This window comes from Diospyros lotus, chromosome 3 (assembly GCF_014633365.1).
Source record: "Diospyros lotus cultivar Yz01 chromosome 3, ASM1463336v1, whole genome shotgun sequence".
NCBI classification, from domain to species: domain Eukaryota; kingdom Viridiplantae; phylum Streptophyta; class Magnoliopsida; order Ericales; family Ebenaceae; genus Diospyros; species Diospyros lotus.
In genome coordinates this window covers 25072447-25100073 of record NC_068340.1, presented here as the reverse complement: position 1 = coordinate 25100073, position 27627 = coordinate 25072447, and the positions used below count along the sequence as shown (strand labels likewise).

Here is a 27627-nt window from a genome sequence, read left to right as displayed (position 1 = left end):
CTTTGATGGGGACTATTCTTGTTTCCTTGTTTTTTGGGTTGAGGGAGAATGCTTCATTTTCCTGAGATTTCCTTAGTTTTTTTTCTGGGCATAGTTCTTTACTGGTAGTGGTTTTGCTTGTTTTGTTTTCCTTTTGTTTGTACAGGTTTGTGTCCCTTATGCGCTCGCCCCCCCCATCTCTCTCACACCAAAAAGAGTTTCCTTGTTGTTTATGAAAACAACAAGAAAAAAAGAATAAAGAAATGTTTTACTACTTTAGAAGACTTGTTATTGTTGTGTAGACAGATTTATAGCCTTGTAGGCATATTTTGTCATAAAAATGTTTTAAACCTCCCCGACATTCTGTTGTTAACATAGATAGATCAATTGATTATTGTCATATGCTTGATTTTTTACTTTTTGGCAATCTTGTTGATTCTGTAGTTGCTAATCTCACTTTCATTTATTCATGATGATATTAAAAATGCAGGAACTTGAACTACCAAAACATTGGGCACTTAAATGATGGGAGAAGTGGTAATTTCTCACTTACCTTCACATGGGCATCTTGCGTATAAAAACTAGAGCTCATTATTAATGTCATAATTTTGTAATTTGTCTTCTGATGTGGGTTGTTTATCTTCTTGTTCTTTGTGCATTTTGGCAACAACATTCTCTTGAGCATGCCTACCTAAAATATGTGTTTGCTGGTGGATGTAAACATTAATGGGGTTTCCAGGAGAGGATGGACTCCTTTTGATATCTGTGATCAGATGTAGTAGTACTTTGTAAAGGCATTTGAGCTAGATGGGGTGAATTTATATGACAATTTTGGCTATAACTTGGAATCAGGATGAGTACTTGCATTTAGCACCTTTTTAGTGTTGTAATAGGAGATTAAAGGAGGCTTTTCCTGATCTATTCAGAGTCTCCCATAATCTGGGGGTAATGATTGAGACCAATTGTGGAAAGAAGACTTGCATTTTTTTTGGGTTTTACTTTCTAATGGATTTTGAGTGATTGGAGGTGCAGGAGCTGTTAGATATTTTAGGTACACTATTACTTTGTGCCTTTTGAGAGGATGAGGATTCCATAAGGGTGGCTGAGGTCAATGTCAGGTCTCTTTGTCACCTCCTTGTTGTACATTGCTTTCATGAGTGGTGAAGTATTTTCCCTTGGTAATAGTCTCAGTCTGGTCTACAACTTATAAATGGCATATTTTGTTTGAAGGGTGGTTAATGGGAAGATCTTAACCAGTAATAGACTGATTGAAAGGAAGCAAGTTCATGGGTACTGCTGTTATTTGTGGAAGAAAAATGGTGAAGCTAAGAACTGCCTTTTGATTTTATTGCATCATGGCTAGAGATCAATGTTTTCTACCCTGCCTTTTGTTGCAATTAAATGGCTCTTTTTCTTATTCCTTTATTGATGTCTTTCATGCATCCAGACTTGGAAAAAGGAAGTAAAGACCTTGAAAGGATGGTTCCTCATGTTCTTGTGTGGATCTTAGGGTTAAATGAAATATGAGGATGTTTGATGGTATCGAGATATTGGCTATAAGAGTGGTTGGAAATTTGGTGGGATGGACCTTCCTTTATCCAATATGTGGTTTCATTTGATGTTTTGGCATAATTTTGCATGTATTATAGGAAGAGATTTTTCCTTTCCAAAAAAATCTCCTTTAATAAGTGGGTAGATGTGTTATTGTTATATATTTTCTTTTGCCACTAACTTCCTTTTTTTTTTTTTTTTTTAAACATGGGTAACAAAAATCTCCTTGATGGTTGAATGCTTTTGCAATTGGATTCTTCTTGAACTTGGTTTCAAATAGTGCTTGCTTTATGTTGTTACTTGAAATCCAGTCCAATATAGGTCTCAAGTCTATACATGCATCTTGTTGAATCTAAATTAGAGCCATGCTTCTATGCATATGACACTAAATTAGTTTTTGCTTGTATGTGTGATAAGGTGCCTGGACATCATTATGCTTGAATGGGTCCATTATATTCTTTCAAGTATTATACTGATTTTTAATAACAGTTTCACTTCTGTTTTTGGTTGCTATAACCGTGTGTCTATGTGACAGAAATTTATACAGGAGGAGGATGTGCGATTGGAGACTACGCGGGCTAGATGTACCTGATCCCAGTTTATAGTTTTTACTTCTATTAATTAAATTTGAAATTTGATTGCTGCTAATATTTGAATAACTAATGCTGTGTCAGTTTTTGGCAGTTTCAAATGTCCTGCAAAGGCATGGAAAATTGACAGAACGCCTTTCAAGGTACATTTGGAATTTGTCATTTCAAGCACAGTTGCATGTTAGATGGTTCTGGAACTGTTTTTTTTCCCTTTTTAATTTGAAAAATTATGCTTAATTGACTGGAAAAATGCAAGTTGCCTTTTAGAGGGTTTCCTAAAAGTTTATGTCATTTCTTACTTTTCAAGTTTATTATTCAGAGACTTGGAAGTTTTGTGGTTGTATGAAATTTGTCATTGTATGTGCTTTGTGATGTGGAATAGGTAGAAAGTTTGTGAAAGGTGGAAGAGGAAGAGAAGATTTGGGGAAGAAAAGAAGAGGAGAAGAAGATGAAGAAGAAGAGTCGAGAGACAGAAAGATAGTGTCAGAGCCTTAGAGATCTGGCAGTAATTCTCGAGAATTCGATGGAGAATTCTAGAGATCGAATACTCGAGAATTAAGGAAGAACCGATGGAAATTAGAGGGAGAGAGAGAGAGAGAGAGAGAGAGAGAGAGAGAGAGAGAGAGAAATGAGGAAGAAATTCAGAGTGAATTTGAATTCAATTTCTACATTCCTCATTATAGGTAATCGAGTCCTTTATATAGAGGATCCCGTAGCCATATTCTTGCCACAAGGGTTTTATTTACATGGCTACCCCTTCTAGAATTAACTACCCAACTTGCACGATACATTCTCCCCCCTTAGTACTTATACTGTGACAAATTCCCCCCTACTTGAAACATTTCTTATCCTCAAGAAATGTTGAGTAGGCTAGTTGCTTGGGGAAAATTGCCTCAGTGAGTTAGGCAAGTGGTGTTGTCGTGGTGGGGATTGGACCACTTCACCAACACTTGTATGATTGGAGCTCCATGCTTGTATAAGACTCTTTGGTCTAGTATTGAGCTAGGCTCTGCTGTAACATCTGCATCTCTAGATAGTTGAGGTAGGTTGGAGGCCACCTGCTGTGTTCCCACGAATCTCTTGAGTAAAAAGACATGGAAGACTGGGTGAATTCTTGACTCCTCGGGTAGTTGTAATTTATACGCCACCTTCCCCATCTTAGCTTCAATTAGATAGGGTCCATAGTATTTGGGGCTCAACTTTTTTTTCCCTGTAAGTTTTGGGGCTCAACTTGGTCATTTGTTATTGAGCAATTGCCTTGAGATCGGTTGGCCTGAGCTTCAGATATACTCTCTCCCCTACATTGAACTCCGTTTCACTCCTCCCATCTGCATAGTGCTTCATGCGGTTCTGAGCTATAGCTAACTCTTCTTTGAGCTGTTGCAATACCCTTTGCCTCTTCTCTAGGTATGCCTCCTCTGTAGCTACTGTGGTGTGTTCTCCTATTGTTTGAAGTAGTGGGGCTAGTAACCAAACAGTGCTTCAAAGGGCGACCTCTTAATTGATGGCTAGAATTATACCACCACTATGCAAGTGAAATCCATTTATGCCACCCCTTAGGGTACAAAAAACATAAACACCGTAGGTAACCTTTTCCACACATTGATTTACCCGTTCAGTCTGGCCATATGTTTGAGGGTGGTAGGCTGTAGACATCTTAAGCTTCACCCCCAATGACTTCATCAACTCCTGCCAAAATAAGCTAGTGAAAATCTTATCCGTATTTGAGATTATTGAGCTTGGGATTCCATGTAACTTCATAACCTGATCCAAGAAAGTGCTGGCCACTTCTTGGGCAGAATAGGGATGAGTTAGGCCAATAAAATGTGTGAACTTAGTGAACCTGTTTGCCACTACTAAAATACAATCCTTCCTTTCTGATTTGAGTAGGCCTTCAATGAAATCCATACTTATACTTTCCCATGCTTGTGCTGGTATAGGTAGGGGTTGTAGTAAACCCAATGGAACTACTGTTTCATACTTGCATTTGTTGCAAGTGTCACAGGCTAACACATACTCAATCACATACCTTTTGAGTTGAGGCCGATAAAAGATCTGCTTCACTTGTAGTATGTGTTATGAATTCCCGAATGTCCTCCCAATGGAGATTTATGAAAGGAACTCAATATCTTCTTCCTCAGAGTCTCATTGCTTCCAATTACCAATATGCCTTTATATCTTATCAGCCCTTGATCTAATGTATACCAAGGCTTGCCATTAGGATTTAAGACCAATTGTTCCATTAACTCCTTCATTTTGTCATCTCCTTCATAGCTAGCCTCTACTTCTTGGTACCACTCCGGTGTGATGACAATAAAGGCAATCAATTGTCCTTCCCTCCTGACACCTAGAAAGGGCATTAGCAGCTACATTTTCTCTTCCCTTCTTATACTGTATGACATAATCCAGGCCCATAAGTTTGGCCATCTCTTTTCTTTGGAGATGTGTATGAAGCTTTTGTTGTAGTAAGAACTTGAGACTCTCATGTTCAGTTCTAATTGTGAACTGATCTCCCTCCAAATAGTGCCTCAACCTTTCAACCGCCATCGCCATAGCTAATAACTCCTTCTCATATATGCTAAGTCCCACATGTCTAGGGGACAATGCTTGGATAAGATAAGCCAAAGGCCTCCCTTCTTGCACTAACACTGCCTCTACCCCTGTGCTACAAGCATCAGTCTTTAGTATGAAAGGTTTACTGAATTCTGGTAAACACAACACTGGAGTCTTACTCATGGCCTCTTTCAATTGCTCAAATGCCTTTTCTGCCTCTGGTCCCCATTTGAATCCCTCCTTCAATAACTCTGTCAAAGGTCGACTTATGATGCCATAATTTTTTACAAACCTCCCGTAATACCCAGTCAACCCAAGAAAACTCCTCAAGGCTTTAATGTTAGTAGGCCTTGGCCAATTCACCATAATTGCTATCTTTCTCGGGTCTGTGCTTACCTTTGCACCTGAAATTACATGTCCCAAGTATTCCATCTGCTTCTAACCAAAGACACATTTAGACCTCTTAATATACAATTGGCTGAACTTGAGAACCTCAAATATAGTCCTTAAGTGTTGTAAATGCTGGCTAAAGGTCTGGCTGTATATCAAAATGTACAACAACAACAACAACATATCCAGCCTTTATCCTACTATGTAGGGTCGGCTACATGAATTCTAGACTTTCATGTATTTCTATCTTTTGTCATATTTTCATTGAGATCCATACACTTCATATCAAACTTTACTGTCTCCCTCAAAGTCTTCTTAAGTCTGCCTCTACCTCTTTTTTTGATTAATTGTTCCATTTCATCAACTCTCCTCACAGGAGCGTCTCTTGGTCTCCTTCTCACATGACCAAACCATCTTAGTCTAGTCTCTCTCATCTTCTCCTCTATTGGCATTACTCCTATCTTATTACGAATAACTTCATTTCTAATTTTATTTTTTCTTGTATGGTCGTACATCCATCTTAACATCCTCATCTCCGCTACACTTGTCTTTTGCTCATGTTGGTATTTGACTGCCCAACATTCTGAGCCGTACAACAAAATTGGTCTTATAGTTGTCCTATAGAATTTTCCTTTCAATTTTAATGGGATTTTACCATCACATAACACCCCCGATGTATTTCTCCATTTTAGCCAACCTGCCTTAATTCTATGTGTGACATCCTCGTGAATTTCTCTATCTTTTTGAATCACTGATCCCAAATATTGAAAATGGTCTTTTCTTTGTAAGATTTGGTCTTCCAATTTTATTATAACATCCTCCCCAGGCGGAGTTCTGCATATCAAAATGTCATCGAAGGAAATTAGAATAAATTTTCGTAGGAAAGGTTTAAAGACTTCGTTCATGATTGATTGAAAAATGGCGGGGGCATTGGTGAGCCCAAATGGCATCACCAAGAACTTATAATGGCCATGATGGGTTCTAAAGACAGTTTTGTAAGATGGTGGCATTAAGTCTAGCTTGGAAAAGATGGTGGTATTTTTTCAGTTCATCTAGTAAATCTTTGATTATAGGAGTAGGGAACTTGTCCTTTATGGTTAGGGCGTTAAGTTGACGATGGTCAACACAAAAGCGTCATGATCCATCTTTTTTCTTGACAAGGAGGACATGGGAGCACTGGCAGCCTTTAATCCTCTCAAGAAACCGATCAAACACCTCTCATAATCACTCACAACTCACCGACCAACACACCACAACACAAACATATAATAAAGAACATAAATCAAAGCATAAACAGACAAGAAATGAAACATTCAAACCACATGAGGAGACATAATTTTATCCTTGTTCATGCCATGTGAATGGCACTACATCCAGCCTTGAAACCACCACCAAGCAATCTTCTTTATTGATGGATAACTACGAGTCTTTCCTTCTTTCTCTCTCCCACGATACAAGTCTTCCCAAGAATGAACAAGACTATTCTAACTCACAACTTTCTCACTCTCTAGGCTCTCGTGAAAACAGAAAGAGTATATGCAATTTTCTCTCCCTCAGCCCCCCTACGCTATTTATAGAACATAGGGTGATATTTCCTAGGCTCGGTTATGACATTTTCGGATTTGCCCTCCACTAATAACTAATATTACAAGAGAGCCACCCGCCTATCAACTAACCCATAACCGCATACAAAACACTACATATTAACCTATCACTAACTCGAGACAATCTTCAACATGGCTAGGTTTGATTAAGGATTGTTGCAGCATTTCCTTAACCATTCTTTCAATTTCAGTTTTTTGACGAGGGAGATATCTATAGGATCTGACATTGATTGGTTCCGAGTTAGGTTTGAGGTTGATTGAGTGGTCGAGGGTTCTTTTGGGTGGTAGGGAGTTAGGCTCTACAAATAGGTCTTCATATTCAGTCAAGAGCATATTAAGCTAGTTTAAGTAATGTACCTCCAATTGACTTTGATCTGGAGTGTATGTGGTCAGCTGAAACTCCCATTCTTGCTAACTGACTTCCTCTATCTCCTCCACCGCTTGGATAGAAAACAGTTGGGCTACTTGAGCCCACTTGTGCTTGAGTAGCCTCTGGAGCTTCCTCCCTGTAATCATCTTGCAAGTACATTTCCTTGTTGCCCGTGAGGGTCAACGTCTTCCCTTCCTTCTCAAAAGTCACTTTTATTTTGTTAAAATCAAAGTTGATAGGGCTCACTTGTTTCATCCAATCCACTCCTAGCACCACATCACAAACCCCGAGCTTAAGTAATCTCAAATCAGCCTCAAATAACTCCCCTTGTATTTCCCAGCAAAACCCTGTGCAAGTTGACTTGCTTAGCAGTTTGTTGCCATTGGCACAATTATTGTCAAGGGTTGGGTTCCTATGAGTCTACAGTGGAGTTTCCTAGTGTTCTCATCCAAGAAACGTTGGGTGCTCCCACTATTAATTAAGATCATCAAATTGCCCTCCTGCACCTTACCTTCCACCTTAATAATTTTATTGTCGGTTAACCCCTTGAGAGCATGCAATGAAATTTCTCCGTTATCTTCCCCTGCTAACTCCTCTACTTCTTCTATTTCCTCATCTTCGTTCATCACTCCATCCTCTCCTTGTAGCAAGAGTAATTGCCTATTGCATTAGTGTCCTGGCTAATATTGGTCACCACATTTAAAACATAGCCTTGCATGCCTTCTTTGTTCTATCAACCTCCCATTTTGACCTACTGAATAGTTAACAGGTGTTGCTACTATCAACCTTCTTTGTCCAGGGTTCATCCTTGCTATTTCCTTTCCATACCCCTTCACCATTGGTATTGTAGATCTCACATTGACTCCCTTGCTCTATTGCCTCTGCTTCTTCATTATAGCTTCTATCATAATCTCTTGCAACCTAGCATTCTTGGTGTAGCATTTTGACCATAGGCCTGAGTTCCTCATTTAATCCACTCATGAAGCTAGAGACAAAATAGGCTTTAGAGAGGTGGGGGTTTAGGTTGACCATTATAGACCTTAACTCCTCAAACTGGGCCTAGTAAGCTTGTACCCTTGCTTCTTGCTTGAGTTTATTGAATTCTTCCACTACATTCATTTTGTTTCTATCCCCAAACCTCTCATACAACTCAACTTGTCAAGCAAACTCATCCTATGGACACTCTCGCCTAACCTTCGAGCACCCTTGAGCACCCTTGATACCAGGCATCCCCAACATCATTGAGGTAAGTGGCTGCCGATGATACTCTATGAGTCTATGTCCTTCTGGTATGTTATACCAACCAAACATCTGCTCACATCTCCTCACCCACCATCTGGGATTACTCCCATCAAACAGGGGAATCTCCAATTTAGGCATGGGGAATCCTAGTTGATTGAATGCAACTGGTCCCTCTCACCTTGGATTCACTTCAGTATCCTCGTCTCCTCTAGGGACCATCTCAATTTTAGAGAGCCCGGTATTCCTATTCCTCACTCCATGGCCGGTGAGGGCTGGCTCTGTTCTTTCTCTCGAAGGAAAATCATGTGATAGACTTACTTGATTTTGGCGTGTGAACATGACCATGAAATTCTGCAGTTGATCCTTGATTCCGCTGAAGTCTTTATTCCAGAATGTTGCATTGTAAAACATTGAGTAGCCAGAATTTTGTAGACCTGTGATTTTTGAGTAGCTAGAGATTGCTGACTTATGAAAATAACATGTAGATGTGTACTTACTAGAATAAGAAATAATTTGTAAATGCTAAAACAACATTAATTGGGTTGAAATAAGATCCATAGAACCATATTATAATAAATGTCCTGTATATTTCAAAATTAGAATACTACCCGATTACTAAAACCTAATAAATCATAAATGTAAATGTTTAGCACTAACTAACTTCAGCAACATGGGAAAATGATATCTTAAGCCAAAGCTGGTTCTATGATGTGTCTAATTGTGCAGAATTTTATGACCCTCATAGGTTGAGGAGCTTAATATGTGTAGACATACAAGATGGTTAAACTAGTTGGATGGGCTTGAGTTTTTTTATTAAAGTTAATGCATTTTAATATTTTTCTTCCATGTTTGATGCAGATTGTATATCTTTCGGCTATAATTTTGTTTTGCATTTTGCATGCTGTTATCCAAGAATTGTTATGACCTTGGAGGATGAAGATTCTTAATGTGATTTGATTTCCTAGGGATTCTGACAAGATGATATTTGAGCGCTTGCAAAAGGAGTTTGAGGCTGCACGAGTTGTTGAAACTCGAGGTAGCTTTGATGATAGTCTTTGAGATTCATTGATAAATGTTTTTTTTTTTTTCCCCTGAGACCACTCATTTTCAGGACATTCAGTTGCATGGTGTCACTTATATGCATCTTTGTTAATTTTATTGCCCATCTTGGCAGATCATTAAGATATTCTGGTAAATAACTCTGTTTTTGTAAAGCATGAATGAGTGTGGAATCTGTAAATTTCAAGCAATTATTAATGGAGTTGGGTACTGCTTTTACTTGTCTTAGTTTCTTAATATTGTTTCTAATTAATATTTAAGTTACTGTTGTCATTTTTGATTACCAAAGTGCATAACTAAAATTGGCAATCGGTTACTTTATGAAGCCCAAGCCTGACCTCCTTGTTTATCCCTCAAAGGCACCCGTGTTTGTTGGAGCTCATCACTAGTAGCCTGAATATGCGGTAGAAGAAGCCAAGTGTTAATGTAAATTATTCTTATTATTGCAATTGAGAAACATAAAACCAATTTTCTATCAAGACAGAGAATGGGAAGGCATTAACTTTACTCTAGTGTCACGATCCTAGGGTTTAGAATGGGATTTGGAGGAAATCGAGGGAGAATTAGACTGAAAGAGAGGGAAATACAACAAGAATAAAGGGAGAAATTGTAGTCAAAACAGGGAAAGGAGGAGAATCAGAGGGATCAGGAGAGAGATCAGAACAATTGAGAGGGAAAATCAGAATTCAATTCATTCAACAATACCCTATTCTCTCCTACTACAACCTATTTATTTAGAGGCAGTTACATTCTTTCAATTAGTAACAAACTGAAGGTACAATACTACAACAGCCTAAGGTACACTCCAAAGAAAATACATGTATGAAATAATTACTTCTATAGCCCTGGGTCATGACAATTCCTCCTTGAGAGGTTTCTTGTCCCCAAGAAACTTATTACCACTGAGCCGCTATTCCTTTATCCAATTCTCATCCTCACTTTCTGTTTTATCTTTCTCTTTCTTTTTCCTTCTAGGCCTATTCCTCTTTGCTTTTATATTCTGATAGGCCTTGGTGTACCGAGCCTACCAAAGATGCCACAAGCAGCAAGCATGAGGGATATAATAGGGAATCAACACATACGGGTGTAACAAGCAGCATGTGCGTGCGGGGGGTGGGGGGTAAGAATTGTAATCTGCATGCTGAGGGAATAATTAGCATGTGCAGGGGAATTTGGTTAAAGAGGAGCAGGGGAGAGGTAGTATGTTGATTTTTGGTAGAAAATTCGAGAGAGTGAGGGCCTCTCGAATGCCCTGATTTGTTTTTGTTTTGCTGGTAATTTCTTAAAGTAATTGATATTGGATCAAAGTACTCCAATTTGGTATCAAAGCACTGCCGATTCTCATGGTGAACTTAACGGAGAGAGTGGGTGATTTGGAGTCGAAGATGGAGGGTATGTAAAGGGGAGTCGAAGCCATGAGAGGAGATATCCAGACGATGGAACGAAATGTGGCGATGATGGTCGAACAGTTTGCCTTCATGAGAATGAAATGGGACGAGCAAGAGCAAGTCCAAGGAGGAAGAAGGACCTTCGGAATTCACCTTGGATTTCGAGGTAACCCCTAGAATTGTGGGCGGCTGCGAGTTGGAAGGAGAATTCGGGGGTGGGTGTCTGTCGGAAATACAAGGAAGGAGGCTAGAGATGCCTATATTTGAAGGAGAGAACCCAGATGATTGGATATTCCGAGCGGAGAGGTACTTTGCAGTTAATCAATTAACGGAAGAGGAGAAGATAGACTTGACCGCACTGTGTTTTGAAGTTGCGACTCTGGCTTGGTTTCAATGGGAGTCAAGGCGGAGGGGAATTCGAAGTTGGGATGGCTTGAAGCAGGGAATTCTGGGTAGGTATCGCTCCACTCAAGAAGGGTCGTTGGAGGAGCGTTTCTTGGCTCTCCAGCAAGAAGGGATTGTCAAGGAGTATATGTTGATGTTTAAGACGTTGGCCGCGTCCGTGTCGGATTTTCTTGAGGCATTTGTGGAAGGCCAATTCCTAAATGGTCTCAAACCGATAATAAGGGTTGAGATCAGGGTGCTACAACCCCGGGGGCTAGATTGAATCATGACAGTGGCTCAAAATATTGAGGACAAGAATGCAACACTTCAGAATTGCTTCTGGGCAACAGGACCACCAAAGAGTGGGTACCCTTTGGCACCATCCATCATCGATCAGATGTCCTTTGTACCAGCGAAGAGTTCGGGTTCCTCCCAAAAGTTCGTGACCCAAACGGGACCCCAGTTTCACGTCTCTGGAAGTGTTGGGAATTTCCCTTTTAGATGGCTGATTGAGGCCGAATGAAAGGTCAAACGTGAGAAGGGCTTTTGTTTTCGCTGCGATGAGAAGTATTCGATAGGCCATAGGTGTAAAAACAAGGAACTCTAGGTTATGATGATCCATGATGAAGAAATAGGAGAGGCTGGAGGAGAGGGAATAGTGGAAGGGGGTGAAGAAGAGTTAGTGAGTGGGGGGGAAGTGATCGAGCTATCCATGAATTTGGTTGTGGGATTGACTACATCACAAACGATGAAGTTGAGAGGACACATAGAAGGGCAATCGGTAATTGTTCTTGTGGATGGAGGAGCAACCCACAACTTCAAGGCGTCCGAATTGGTGGAGTTAGGCAGTTCCGATGTCATCCTTGGCATGAAGTGGCTAGCTTCGGTGGCAAAAATGAGCGTGGCTTGGAGAAATCTGACCATGAAGTTCCAGGTTGGTGGTATGACTATGACTTTGTAGGGTGACCCTAGTTTATGTAAGACGTTAGTCTCCCTGAAGGCAATAATGAAAGCATTTAAAGAAAATGGGGAGGGAGTACTGCTGGAAATAGGGAAGGTGACTGCCAAGCTCAATGAATTGCAGATGGGTCTGCCGTTGGGTTTGGAGTGTTGGCTGAGTTCGAGGGGGTTTTTGCCAACCCGAAGGGATTACCACCTACCAGAAACAAGGATCATGCCATCAACCTCCTACTCGGCACTTCTTCGGTTAGTGTTCGACCTTACCGCTACCCTTATCTTCAAAAAAATGAGATTGAGAAGATGGCGTGTGAGATGTTGGCAACGGGAATTATACAGCCAATTGTCAGCCCCTATTCCAGCCTGGTGCTGCTTGTGAAAAAGAAGGATGGAGGGTGGAGATTTTGTGTTGATTATCGGGCCTTGAACAAGGTAACGGTCCTCGACAAGTTCCCAATTCCAGTCATTGACGAGCTGTTAGATGAATTACATGGGGCTACGATTTTCTCGAAGCTGGATCTCAAATCTAGTTATCATCAAATTCGAGTCTAGACGGGGGACGTTTCGAAGACTACATTTCGAACACATGAGGGCCACTATGAATTCCTCGTCATGCCCTTCGGATTGACGAATGCACCGGCCACCTTTCAATACTTAATTAATGACATATTCAGGGAATACTTGAGACGATTTGTACTAGTATTTTTTGACGACATAATGATTTACAGTCGTGATTTTGAACAGCATGTGCAGCACTTGCGTTGTGTTCTGAAGGTGTTGGCTGACAATCAATTGTTTGCAAACAAGAAAAAGTGTTCATTCGGTTAATTGGAGGTTGAGTATCTAGGCCATGTCATATCCCAACAAGCAGTGTCAGCTGATCATTGCAAGGTGCAAGCCATGATAGATTAGCCCACACCCACAACTTTGAAGGAATTGAGGGGGTTCATCGGTCTCAAGGGGTATTATTGGAGGTTTGTAAGAGATTATGGCAAGATGGCGTGGCCCCTCACGGAGAGACTAAGGAAGAATAATTTTTTCTGGATGAGGAAGCTGAGCAAGCCTTCCAGTGACTCAAGACAGCGATGGTATCTCTTCTGGTTTTAGCACTATCGGATTTCGATAAGCCATTTGTCTTTGAATTTGATGCTTCAGGGCAAGGATTGGGGGCAGTGTTAATGCAGAATCACAGACCTGTTGTGTATTTCAGTCACACGCTCAAGCTGTTGGAGAGAAAAAAATTAGTTTATAAAAGGGAGCTGATGGCCATGATGTTTGTAGTTCAAAAGTGGAGGCATTACCTTTTGGGAAGGAAGTTCGTTGTGAGTACAAATCAGAAAAGCCTTAAATTTTTGTTGGAACAACGATTAGTGAGCTCGGAGTATCAAAAATGGATGATGAAGTTGATGGGGTTTCAATTCGGGATACACTATCACCCTGGGTTAGAAAACAAGGTAGTAGATAGGCTCTTGAGAATCAGTCACTCGGCAGCCCTATTTCTGAAGGTGGTCTAACTAGACCAACTAGCCCAAGAAGTCGAAAAAGACCCCTATTTATAGGGGATTATAAGGGAGCTATAGCATGACCCTTCTTCTCGATCAGGTTTCCAACTTGTGGATGACTAGCTCCTCTACAAGGGGTGGTTTTTCCGACCTAAGGGTTCTTTCCTAATTCCCTTATTACTCCATGAGGGTCACCATGGAAGTGTTGGAGGCCATTCAGGGTTCTTGAAAACGTATAAAAAAAATTGCAGCGAATGTGTATTGGCCCGACATGAGATGTGACATACATCAATATGTGAATGTGAGCAGTTGTGACGTTTGCCAGCAAAATCTATCCCTACTTGTAGCTCCAATCCAAATAGAAGGAAAAAGAAAAAATGGAGGAGAATATGGAAGGAATGAGGGTATATATATAGTCGCAGACTTGAAATCCGCTCCAAAACTAGATTGAAATGAGATTTGAAATCCAAAACAATCCAAAACTAAATTGGAATGAAATTTGAAATCCAAAAAAATCCAAAACTAAATTGGATTGAGGATTGAAATCCAAAACAATCCAAAACTAAATTGGAATGAAATTTGAAATCCAAATCAATCTAAAACTAAATTGGAATGAAATTTGAAATCCAAAACTATATTGAAATGAGATTTGAAATCCAAGATTATATTGAAATGAGGTTTGAAATCCATCCAAAACTAAATTGGAATGAAGGTTCACATCGACAACCTTTAAATCACACATTTGTCTTTTACCTTTTCTCATTCCTAATACCCTCATTAAACCCATTTTGGTCATTTAACCATTTCACTCCTATTTAATTTAAAAACACAAAATACTTGCACACTCAACCACCCAGCTACCCGCCCTTCCTTGCTAAAACTTAGCACCACATTTAACTTTATACTAAATAAATGCCCATTTTCCAACTTACATTTAAGCCCAATAAATTCAACCAACTCTCAATTATTCCTTTCATTCACAAAGATAATAAATTTAGCATTTTTCCATTGATTCCTCAAAGCCACGGTTCACCTTAAATACATATATTATTTTTTCAAAAATTCGGGCCATTACAGGTATAAATGCACCATGCACCATCTGGGGTAATCTCAAGCCTATAACATGGGTTGTAGGTCAAGGAGGAGCCAAGAATGTTATGGGCCCAGGCTCTAACAAGAATCAATCGATTGAGCAAGGGAGACAATTAGGCCTATGCTTCAAGTGTGGTGAGAAGTATGGTCCAGGGGATCAATGCAGAAGGTTAATGTTGAAAATAATGAAAAGGGTGAGGAAGAAGAAGTTGTTGAGGAAAATGTAAAGGAGGTACAAGGGGATGAAGGAGGTGAGATTTCTTTCCATGCATTGAAAGGAGGCCCCAATGGAAAAATCATTCAGGTTAAAAGTTAGGTGGGGAAAAAAAGGTTGGTGGTGCTGATAGATAGCGGCAACACTCATAGCTTTTTGAGCAAAGCTACTGCCATAAACCTCAAGTGTGAATTGACTGAGATGAATCCTCTATTAGTGACGGTGGCGAACGAGAATAGAATGTATAGCTATCACTAGTGATGCAAGGGGTCGAATTTGTGGCTGATTTAAGGGTATAAACAACTCAATTCTATCACCATTAAGAACAAATTTTCTATACATATTATTGAGGACTTGTTTGATGAACTATCTAGCGCTACTATTTTTTCTAAGCTGGGCCTTAGGATTGGATATCACCAAATAAGGATGAAACCCTCCGACATATCGAAAACAACATTTTGAACACACCAAGGCTTATATGAGTTCACTATTGTGTTATTTGAACTCACTAATGTCTCAGCTACTTTTTAGGCTTTAATGAACCAAATTTTTAGTCCCTATTTGCGAAAATTCATACTTGTTTTCTTTAACGATATCCTTATGTACAGCCTAGACCCTGAGCAACATTTATGCCACCTTAGAACAAACTTTGATGTCCTTAGATTTAATCAACTGTATGTCAAGTTGTCTAAGTGTACTTTTTCCAAGGGAGAAGTGGAATACTTGGGCTATATTATTTCAGGGAAGGGAGTAAGTATTGCCTCGAAGAAAATTGAAGCTATGGTGAGTTAGCCTAGACCTACAACGGTTCGGGATGATGTAGCCATGGATTTTATTGAGGGTTTACCAAGGTCGGGCGATATGAACTCTATACTAGTTGTGGTGGACAAACTCAGTAAATATAGACACTTCATTGATCTCAAACATCTGTTCACAGCAGGAGGAGTGGCAGGGATTTTCATTAAAGAAATAGTGAGGCTTCACGACATGCCCTGGTCTATTGTTTCGGATAGAGATAAGGTATTCATGAGTCATTTTTGGGAGGAGTTGTTCCGGCTCCAAGGAACTAAACTTAATCATAGCACAACCTACCACCCGCAAACGGACAGGCAAACAGAGGTCCTCAATAGGGCCCTAGAGAGGTACCTACGTTGTTTTGCGTCATCGAAGCCTAAGGGATGGTATATGTGGCTGCTGTGGGTTGAATTGTGGTATAACACCTCATACCACACTGCTTCAAGGGTAACTCCTTTTCAAGCAGTGTACTGGAGGGAACTGTCAGCCTTGATAAGATTCGACAAGGGGACTACTCCCATTTCTGCAGTGGAACAACAGTTGATGGAGCGGGATCAAGTTTTTGAAGAACTCAAGAACCAACTGTCAAGAGCTCAAGCTATCATGAAGAAGGGAGCTGACCAGAAAAGAAAGGATGTTCAGTTTGCTGTGGGTGACTTCGTTTATTTGAAACTAAGGCCATACCAAAGGAAGACACTGGCTGTCCACCCTAATGAGAAGCTGGCTCCTAGGTTCTATGGGCCGTTTGCAATTGAGCAGAGGGTTGAGCCAGTGGCTTACAAACTGGCATTGGCGGCACACTGCAATATCCATCCCGTTTTTCATGTGTCACAGCTAAGGGAGGCAAAGGGAGGGGTGGGAACAAGAGTGGAGATTCCCCACCCCACCAGTTGAGTACAGACTTAGAGATGAGGGTTGAACCAGAAGCGGTGTTGGGAGTTCAGCCTGGAAGGGGTACTAATTTGCGTGGATTGGATGTCTTGATCCAACAGAAGGGTTTACCCGCATTAGAGGCAACCTGGGAGCCCTACAACATGATTCAGCACCAATTTCCTACTTTTCACCTTGAGGACAAGGTGAAAGTTCGGGAGGGGAGTAATGATAGGCCACCAGTGTATCGGACCTACCAAAGACGCCACAAGTAGCAAGCATTAGGGATAGAATAGGGAATCAACACATGTGGGTGTAACAACCAGCATGTGCGCAGGGGGGGGGGGTGTTAGAATTGTAATCTGCATGCTGAGGGAATAGTCAGCATGTGCAGGAGACTTTGGTTAGAGAGGAGCAGAGGAGAGGTATATATAGCTTAGAAAAAGAGAGATAGCAGGCTGATTTTTGGTAGAAAATTCAGGAGAGTGAGGGCCTCTCGAATGCCTTGATTTGTTCTTTTTTTGCTGGTAATTTCTTAAAGTAATTGATATTGGATCAAAGTACTCCATCATATTCCTTCTCTTTTACTTTTCCTGCACTTGTAAACTGTAGTCCTCATAGATTTCCATGTGAAGGCTCTCTTTTCCCATTGATCTGTAAGCCCCACTAATTTCTTGGACCTTCATATAGAAATTACGCCATTCAGTTGTAGCAACAAGTAGTCCAGCAGCAACCTTTCCTTTCAACTTCTTCCCAACTGTATGGCAGTCCCTTTGTTGAGCCTTAATGATTTGCTGCCACAGCTTGACAACTAGTTCCATGCGCTCTTCCAGTAAGCCAACACCTCCTCTAAAACAAACTAGTACACTAATGCTTTCATCATATCTAAATGGTCTGATATTCACATATGAATGCTGAATTATTATCCCAAGGGCAAGGCTGACCCCAAGAGTATCTGGATGAATTGATTCATAATCACTAGTCCACATTTGATGAAGCGGGTAGTCATAGCAACCACCAATAGCAAACATTGTCCCTTCCACACGTGATGCAAGATTATTCTCCTTCTTGAATATATCTGAAAAAAACAAATCATTGTGATATCTCTCAGTTGATGGCATAAGGGCGTCAATGAACATATATTTCTCAATTTTCCACTCTTAAATAGCTGAAGAGCTCTGACAAATCATAATCCTTCTGCGGGGGAAAAGTATGTTGGAGTAGTTTAGTGGCAGGTGGGCGATTTGCAAGGCCTGGGGACATCAAGCGCTATAACAAGGATATCAGATCTGGAAATTCAGCAACCCATGCTGGAGGAAGAACAGAAAGATGCCTCTCCATAGCTGTTCCAAATGGGTGCCATAGCTCAAAGAAGATAACCCTGCCATAGCTCAAAGAAGATAACCCTTAAGCTGTACATGTCAGCCTTTTCATCAATCTTTGGCCATCCTTCCTCAATTTTCGGTGCAGTGTAAAAATAGGTACCAACTTGGCCAGTATGATCAAAAGAAACTCCAGCCTTTTCTGTAGGATTTGGATCTTGGTTCGACTCATCTTTGGCCTGATTTTTAGTCGGCATCACAAATGAGTCAATGTGTTGTTCCCATGCTACTTCATCATGATTTATTGGCTATCCTTCAGATTCCTTGGCAACTGTAACATGATTCATTTCAATGGATTTCTCCTTCGGTGGAGCCTCAATAATTCCTTCGGTAGTTGCCATTCCTCCTTTGTCATCCTGAATTGTTTGATCCAATTCAGGTTTTTCCTAATTCCTTGCAACTACCATTCCTATTCTCAAGACCACGTCAGGCTCATACTTCTCATCAGCTGCACGAACACTATCTTCCTTGCAATCCTCCTCTTCTAATGCTATATATCAGCTTCCTGCACTTCTAGATTGGCAGCCATAGAAGTATCGTCAATTTGCTGGCTGCTCATAGAATAATTTTTAGGTTGTAGCCCATGCTTTCTGTATATCGGTTCTAAAGCAAGCTCCACTAACCTCGCTTTCTTAGCAGCTTGCTTAACAGTGGCGGGCTGCATCATCTTGGTAGTTAATCGTAGTTTGTCTTTAAGGCCACTGATGAAATTGGAAACGAAGTACCGCTCTGTTATGGTACGTTGCGAAGTCAACATCAGAGGCCTTAATTCTTCAAATTGGTCCTGATACTCCATCATTGATTCGACTTGTTTTAGTTTATGAAATTTGTCAATTGCCTCGATCATTGACTTCTTTCTAGACCAGGCACTTCGATCCTTCACAAATTCAGTCTAATTAACCTCAGTTTCAATTGGAATACTGACCTGATGCATCCTAGCAAGCTAAATCAGCAATGTGTCCATTTGGTCTAGCTTTTGGCTAAAATTATCAAGACTTTCTCTGTATTTATCAAATTCTCTATGCATCATGTGGTTGCCTTCCGCAATTTCCTCAAGTTACTTACCTCAAGCAATTCATTGCTCCAAGGATAGCCTTCCAGTACTCGATTTAGCAACTTGAGTAAGAGCCATTGAGATCTACAGAGACTGCCTACTGATAATTCAATCCACTTTGTTGCAGCTATGAAAGTTAGTTGTAATTATAGTCCGAACTTGCCTGGCCTGCTTCGCTTCAAGAGTCGAACACAAATTGCTAGAGTTCCAGCCAAGAATCGACCTGTAGGTATCACCTCTTGGATTAGTTGCTCTGGATCTGCTTCATCTTTAGCTTTTGGATCACCTGAATTGCCTGGCCTTGCTTCGCTGTCTAGTTCGTCGGAATTTCCCCAGGCTTTGCTTCGCCTTTCAATTCTAGACATTGACAATTGGAGCAGGAGAAGTTGTAGGCCACAAAATTGCTTTGTTGTAGTCCCCTAAGGAATCAACTGGGATAGCACCTCTCGAATCGCTGCTTGTAACCGTTTTTTGTACTCACCTTCAAATTCTGAGCCTCAATTATTAGCTGAGAATCAACCTGACATCACCTTTGTCACAACAAGATTTGAGAAATTGGTAGCCTGAGAGTCGGCTCTAGCTCATCTCCCTGAATCGCCTCTTGTGACTCGATCGATTTAGAGAATTGCTTGCTTGGTTACGATTTGTCCCTAATACCTTCAAGTCGACTTGGAATTTACTATGCTGGAGATTAACAGTTGAGGAACGATCGACTCTATTGCTCGGACTTGCTCCAAAAATCGTTGGCTTGTTCCTCCCTCGTGAGTTGAAGTCACCTCAATCGCAATTTAGTGGCCGAGGATCATTGACTCTTCGTCACCTTCCAATTTCGAACAAAATTTATTGGAATTCATAGCCGGAATCAACCCCTCTTCACCTTCAAATTTGAGTTGAGGATTGACCAAAAATCACTTGGCTCGGCTTCGTTGAATCTGCTGCTCTACTCAGTTCGCCCGAAATCACAACCAAGAATCGTTGGCTTTGATATCAAATGTCACGATCCTAGGGTTTAGAATGGGATTTGGAGGAAATCGAGAGAGAATTAGACTAAAAGAGAGGGAAATACAGCAAGAATAGAGGGAGAAATTGCAGTCAGAATAAAGAAAGAGGGAGAATCAAAGGGATCGGGAGAGAGATCAGAACAATTGAGAAGGAAAATCAGAATTCAATTCACTTAACAATGCCCTATTCTTTGCTACTACAGCCTATTTATAGGCTGTTACATCCTTTCAGTTAGTAACAAATTGAAGGTACAATACTACAACAGCCTAAGGTACAATTCGAGGAAAATACATGTCTGAAACAATTACTTCTACAGCCCTGGGGTCATGACATCTAGAAATGATTAATGGAATTGAATGAAGCCCATTCAAATGAAAATAGGTTTAGTGAATTGAAGCAGCAAAGAATGATATCTATTCCTGTATATGCTGCTTGAGTAGGAAGATTGAGAACCTAAATAAACTTGGTACTTTTTCAGTTGTGTAAGTTGCAGTATGAAATTTTTGTTATTACCACTTATATTTCTTCTGAAATGCCTTTTTGATGAAAGGTTACATTGCTTCAATCATTTTAGTATATCAATGAACCAGATTTGGATACTATTCAGTGCCAAATATTATACCGGTTTGATGGCCCTTTGTTTTTAGTTATGAAGCACTTATTGGAAATTTTTCTTTTTTGATTGTTTAAACATATGAATTGTTCAGCGTTGAAGGAGTGATGCACTAATCTTTTGGTGATAAAAACATTGTTTCAATTACAAAAGTAGATTTTTTGGAAAAATCTTTTTGTCTTGTTTTAAATTATGAAATGTTCAGCATTGAAGCAATGATATTATAATCTTTGGTGATAAAAACAAAAACTTTTCTGCTTTTATTGTGAGATCTGACAATTTGAAGTTGACTGAGAAACCATATGCAGAAGGTGCTACTCAAATGTTGATCAGAAGTGACTTATTAATTTTTCACTAATTATGATCTTCTTTGGTGAACTGTTCAATTCTGAAATGTTTAAATGGAATTTTGTAATAATCCTTGGTAATGGAGATTATGTTCGTGCAAACTTCTTTCTGCATTTTTTGTTTTCTTTTTCACTTGTTTTCATGTTTTCTTTTCTTTGAAGGCCTTGGTGCTTGCAGTATTCTTTGCATGGCCTATAAAGTCTCTTTGTCTGGGACTTCCACAGTTCTGGGGCTGGGGAGAGTCAGATTTGCATCATAAGGTTCAGTAATTGGTGTATGGTACAATAAATTCTATATGGCCTTCTCTCATCATTAAATCAGGTGGATCACTAGCTTCTTTTAAAGACTTAAGTTCAGAATCTCTCTCCCCTACTCTTTCACACACTTCTGAACTGTGAAACTTCTGGTTAACTTGTGTGATCTTTTGTCTATATCATATCAAAGGGCTTCTTCTTGGTTTGTTCAAAGTATCATCGAAGTTTGGATTTTGCTAATTCAAAATATTAGTCATGTCCTCATCCAAGAGACGTATTGATTGTGGAATCTTAATATAGTACTCAAGCCATGGCATAACATGTGGTGTTTCTGTGGATGTTTTCCCTTAGTATTAGTGAAAATATTGCTTCAGTTCAACTCAACTATAAGCCTTTTACCAACCACTTGGAGTTGGCTGCATGAATACTCTTTCTCCATTTTATTCTATAAGGGCCATAATTTTGGTTAAACCACGGTGTATCATCCTTGTTTTTAATCTTTATTATCTCAACCCAGTTAATTTTGGCCTCCTGCTGGCATTACTTTCAATGTGGGCACTATTAGTTTTCTTTACTAGGCTTTTGTTGATTTCATTTTCAATTGAAGCCACCTATATTATCTCTCCTGTACAATTCATTCTTTGTCCTATCTTCTTTAGTTTATCTTGAATTGCATTGGCATCCCCAACTTAGCTATATTAATTTGCTGACACATTCTCTTGACACATTCTCTTTAATTGCCCTACTTTTCTTATCATAAAATATGGTTGGTCTTTTAGTTATTTACTTATGCACATTTTTTCTTACAATCTCATAGGTGAGCTTTTATTAGGCAACCTGCTAAAGCATTCCTACACTCAGTTGATCATGGCTTACTCTAGAGACATTAGCACCAATCTCTCTATACTAAATTGAGCACTCTTTTGTACTTCTTGGCCTTTAAGTTATAGTTATCCCTTTATAAACTAGCACTCCATATATTTAGCTTTAGTCCAACTCATTAAATTCCCTGACTATGGTTTAAAGTTGCTATTTCCCCCTTCCTTCGTTTCATGTGTTGAAACAATGTTGTCAACAAACCATGTACTGGTGATACGCATAACAAGTCAAATGATGAGATTTAAAATCTACATTATGGAAGCATATAATTATAAGAAATACCGTCTTCTTCAACAGCTGTTCTCACAATAGTTAGAGCTCCGTTATATATGGTTTGCATCCTAAAATGTATTATTTTTGACACCTTTCTTTTTCAAGCATATTTCTCACTTCTTCCATTTTTCTTGTGCATGTATTGCACCTTAATTAAGTGAATATGATATGTTTCTGTATATGAACAAATCAATTATTTGTCTTGCAGAAATTTATTTAGATGGGGAACAATGGAATGATGGGTTATTGGCTACAATAAGGGAGCGAGTATGTTTCCATTGAAGATGTGACTGCATTTATTTTCTTCTTTTTCTGCTTTGAGCATATGGTAAATGATTAAAATTGTCAGCAACTTGACAAATATGCTATATAATCTTTTATGTTGGATAAATTACATCTTTCAACATCAAAATTCTTCTTTTTCTCATGCCATTTTCCTTCCACTTCTTTTTAGTTAAAACCAGGCCAGTTTATCTGTTCTAAATTTACATTGTCATTTTACATTTTGGTTCACAAATATTAGTCACTAACTTGGGGTTTGTATGGAAGGTTCATATGGAGGTTGAAAGAAAGGCTATGTTGGGAGATCCAAACATACTTCCAGCTCTTGATTTCCATGAAAAAATTACTTATAAAGTTGGAAATAAGGTATTTAATATATGAATAGAATTAGTGAAGCATTTATTTCACATTTCTATCACATTGTCCATTGACTTACTTTTATGTCTGTGGGCACTTGGTTGCCTTGTACTCACGAAGCACATACACACTTAGAACACCAAATGTGTTATTTCTCATGTAAACTTAAAACACCACAAAGTTTGACATGTTTGGGCCAATAAGTAATAAACATGGCTTTGAACGCTATTTGAACCAGATTGTGGGTAGCGAGGGCACCTGATCAGTGTTCTAACAGGTTTACCGGCCCAGTTATGGCAAGAGGTGAGGTGTGGATAAACACAACCTTTGGAGGCAAAGGGGCGTGAACATTGAACATGCTGTGATAGACTGGCCAAGAACTTTGGGTTACATAGTTCAGAGGCTTTAGGAGAGGTTTGATGCCCAGAGGCTAACTTGACTTGGAGATAGATTTTTATTATTTCAATGCTGTTAGGAATGACTTATAAGGAATAAGACATATCAATAGATAGTCCAAATTGATTTGAGTTTTTTTTTTCTTCTTATCCTTGGTAGAAACTATATATTACGAGAATTGAATTATTTTGCTCTAAATATTCAAGAAATATTCGGGCCAACCATTAGTTGAATGTTAATATTGACTGAAGGAAGAGTTATAGAGCTACAGCCAACAGTTGAGGTGACAGTCAGGTCAACTGCTGAAACAGGTGAAAAACTTGAAGCTAATTTTGAGTCAAATAAACAGATAATTCAGCGCATTTTGGATATGCTATTAGGATTCCAATGATATAAACATCACTAATTTTGGTTTAAGGATTGTGGAAGTTGGATTAAGAGGTTAAGAAACTAATGCGGGTAATCAAGGATAATCAATTGAGATTATGTAACCTCCAGCATCATCTCCACAATTCTGGAGCATAGTACAGCCATCTAGAAGGTGAGCAGCTTACCTGCTTGTGCTGAAGAAGGTGCAAAGTGTATGGAGGAGGAAGTGGCATGTTGCTGCTAAGTGGCAACCAAAGTTGAGTGACTTACCTGCTTCAACAGTTAGCGAGTTGCTTGCCAATGATAATAAACAGCCCAATCCCATTCGGTTTTATAGCACAAGTAAGAAAAAGGCTTTTAAGGGAGTGGCCATGTAGTGAGAGGAAGTGCTGATAAAATAGAGAGAAGGTAATGAAGAGGCTGAAGGAGCAGGGAAGTGATGCGGGAAAGCTGACAAACGCTTGAAGGAGCTGAGATCTAGCTTGACATAAGTGCATGGTTATGTTGTTTACATGTTTGCACTGTGCATAAATTGACTTATGGTAACTTTTTATGCATTACACCATGTTTATATGCATTGTGTGCATGCACATCGTAAGCATGTTGCATAATAGTGTTAACTTGAGCATGTTTGGTGTATGTGGGTTCAATGCCATGTGTGACTCCCATTGGGCCGTGTGACATGATGAGAGCCGAGTGTGAGCCTTTGGCTACTTGTGCCGTGTGAAGATGATGTTGCCAGCTGTGGAGCACAGGCATGAACCTGGGGGGGTGCACCCGGTTAAATGAATTTTGAGAACCCAATGGTTGCCTACAATACATGAGTTGTGCATAATGAGCATTATGAGTGTGTATGCATTGACCCAACTTACTAGTATGATATTCTCATGCATTGCATGGTATCATGCCAAACCATGCAAAAGATATATATATATATATATATATATATTTTGGAGGGAGGGTTGAAAACCAGTCTAGGGCTTGGTGAAGAAAGAGAGAGTGCATAATTCCTATTGGGATGTTATCTAGTTCAACTTCTTTATTATTTTTATTTTTCAATGCTCGTTTTATTTCTTTTGGATCTACAGAACATGTAATCGCTGTCTTCTTTAGAGTTACTAAAATGCCCCAACAAACAACTGTTTCTCCACCTGCAATGAATAACTTTGAGAAATACTCCTTACATCTCTCATTAAAATTAGCTAACTATTATGGTCAAACCAGATTTTCTTTGAATCACTCTTGGCTAGAAGCAATTTGGTTGCAAAGGGTAATAGGGGTCGTATATATTTGTAAAATTTGTATGTATTCTGAGTTCTGTTTGTTCATTGTTCAGTGTAGCAGCTGTCCTATCATTTTTGAGGTGACTCACATCAATGCATTATTGTCTCTCTTTGATCTTTAACTTGGTAATTATGAACAGGTGATCTGTTGTCTAGAAGGAGCAAGGATTGGCATACAATATGAGACATCTTTTGCTGGTAATTCATAAGTTATGGCAGGATTGTTTTTCAAATTTTAGTGCCCTAGTTTCACATAACTTGTACCATTTCATGGTGTATGAATGATAATTATTACCTGTAAGATTTACACTGCGAAGAAATATAGCAAGTCCAGGGAGTTCTTTATCTGATGTGTAATCTGGTCACGTGTCCCAATCTAACAATGTACGATGAGTAACTTATATTGTGTACATATGGATACACGAAAATGTATTACCATTTCATTGGCACATTGCATTACATAGTAGGGCTTCTGAAACAACTTTCTTTTCTTTCATCAAATTAGACTGTCGCATATGTCATATTTGCATTCTTTGGCCAATTCTCTATTGTAATTTTGAACTATTGTATCAATATTTTTGAATTCATGTAGCCGAGCTTGATAGGTTATTGTTGTTGTATTGATGTTTTTGTTTCTGTACTATATTTGTTGTCTTTGTGTACCAGCATCCAGCATGCTGATTTTCAAATATGTAATATATTTGACTGCATGGTTTCTGAGAAAATTGTCTTATAATCTGATGAATTTATATATATATATATTTTCCAATTTTGACTTTTGAGCAAAATTGAGAAGCTACAAAATTGTTGAATTTGACTTTTTTTCCCTCTTTCAGAAAAGAGAAAAAAAAGAAAAAAAGAATTTTGGCCAAACTGAAATAATAAAAATAAAACCATTTTTTTTTGAATTGGCAATAGAGAAAAAAAATTACTCTATTAAGAGATCTAAAGAGAGAACTGGCTCAAGGTGGTGCACACGGCAGAAAAATGACCAAGCCTTGCAACGTTGGAGGTAAACCTATATATCGACAGTCCCGCGTAACTCATCCAAGAAACTGAGGACAATCTACCCTTAATCATGAAGATTGATGAGAATGGTTCCCCTTGAAAACAACCAAAAGAATACTTAAGAGGCCAGAAATGGTGTTCTTTCCAAATAGACCCCTCACACACCAAGGACACTCCAATCCTACAGAGATTGAGAAGGAAATCCTGTACTCCAATAAACAAGGAAACCCTATGCTAGAGTTGGCATCATCTGATGGATCTGAAAGGTGCAAAAGAAAAACCCACACTTTGTGAACCAAATCATAGTAACAAAGAAGGTCATTAGTGGTCTCCACACGTTTACACATTGAGCACCAATCAGTCACTACCTGATAAGGCCTTCGCTAACAACCTCTGAGTTGGGTCATTGAGGCCCCTATATTTCAGCTGAGAAAGTGTAATGCCATCATTCCATTAAATAAACTAAGCCCATGAAACTCTGACCACCCCAACACAAGGAGTTCCCTATCCCACAATCCCCTTCTTGAGTCTTGACAAAAAGAAGTACTATCCTCTTGAGGCATTCAGGCAGTTCTCTTCATACTTATTAGTGCTCTATTACCCTCAAAAGACCTACTATCTATTTCATGTTGTAAGCATCACATCACAGCGTATAGATGACAGTTCAAGTGTGCCTTCTGTTGTGGCAAATCAACCCCACGAGAACTCATGTCTAGAACAGAAGACCCATTGTACATTGATGGTCAACTAAAAGAGGCTCCAGACCATCTGAGCTATCAGGCAATGAAGCAGCAAGTACTCAGTTGAATTACTGTTCTCCTTTGTCATGTAGCATTAGTCCATCATAACTTGTTTCTTTGCTTCGAATTGTTGATTGTAGAATGGAACCAAGGGATTTTATCTAGATGAAGTCATCTTGAGCATCTATCAACTTCCAAATGGCCTCCTAGGAAAAACTCCCCCTGAGAACCTTATAGAGTGAATATGTGGAGAACATTCCTTTTAATGGATGTCACACCCATTTGTCACCTTCCCTCATTCATCTTACTGTGTTATGTTTTATGTGACTATGTGATGATAGTTTTTGTGCCCACTGTTTTGTTTGCCTAGAGAAAATCATTTCTCACTCAACTTTGGCATCTACTACAAGTTGAGCCAAGGATAAAAATTCAGCTCCCCCCCCCCCCCCCCCCCGCCCCCCCCAAAAAAAAAAAAAACCCATGTGGTTGTTATTTTTTAAGTATGGGAGGAGTTAATCCATTTGGTATTTCATGTTTCAAGTCATTAACATGCATTTTAAATACTTGGATTCTTCTGCTGGAAATACCCAATGTATTAAGCAGTTCTGAAGTTGATCTGTTGGTTAATTTATTTATTTAATTATTATTATTTTTGTCAGGGGAACCTTGTGAAATGTACCACTGTGTGCTTGAGAGCAAGTCATTTCTTGAAAAGATGACTGTTCTCGAGCACACAGTTCCTTTCTTTCTGCCAATAAGGGAAGCTGAAAATGAATTTCTTTCTTCCAATGCAATGGTGAGGGTTGTCATTTGAAACATATTTCTTTACCATTGGCTTCTTAAAAAA

At 39.3% G+C, this 27627-nt stretch overlaps 1 protein-coding gene across 5 annotated transcripts in view; it reads left to right on the top strand.

Annotated features, from left to right (window-relative positions):
• LOC127798078 (uncharacterized) overlaps positions 1-27627 on the top strand; it is a 46797-nt gene that overhangs the window by 11421 nt on the left and 7749 nt on the right. For 2 of the 5 annotated variants that reach the window (XM_052331380.1, XM_052331381.1), the window contains 8 exons: positions 470-516; positions 2066-2114; positions 2215-2263; positions 9245-9315; positions 22554-22612; positions 22895-22993; positions 25173-25230; positions 27440-27576. In XM_052331380.1, coding sequence (XP_052187340.1) covers positions 502-516; positions 2066-2114; positions 2215-2263; positions 9245-9315; positions 22554-22612; positions 22895-22993; positions 25173-25230; positions 27440-27576 — 537 coding nt within the window. In that variant the 5' untranslated portion in view covers positions 470-501. Of the gene's footprint in view, positions 1-469; positions 517-2065; positions 2115-2204; positions 2264-9244; positions 9316-22553; positions 22613-22894; positions 22994-25172; positions 25231-27439; positions 27577-27627 lie in introns of all 5 variants that reach the window. The other 3 variants (XM_052331382.1, XM_052331383.1, XM_052331384.1) reach the window with 2 other exon arrangements.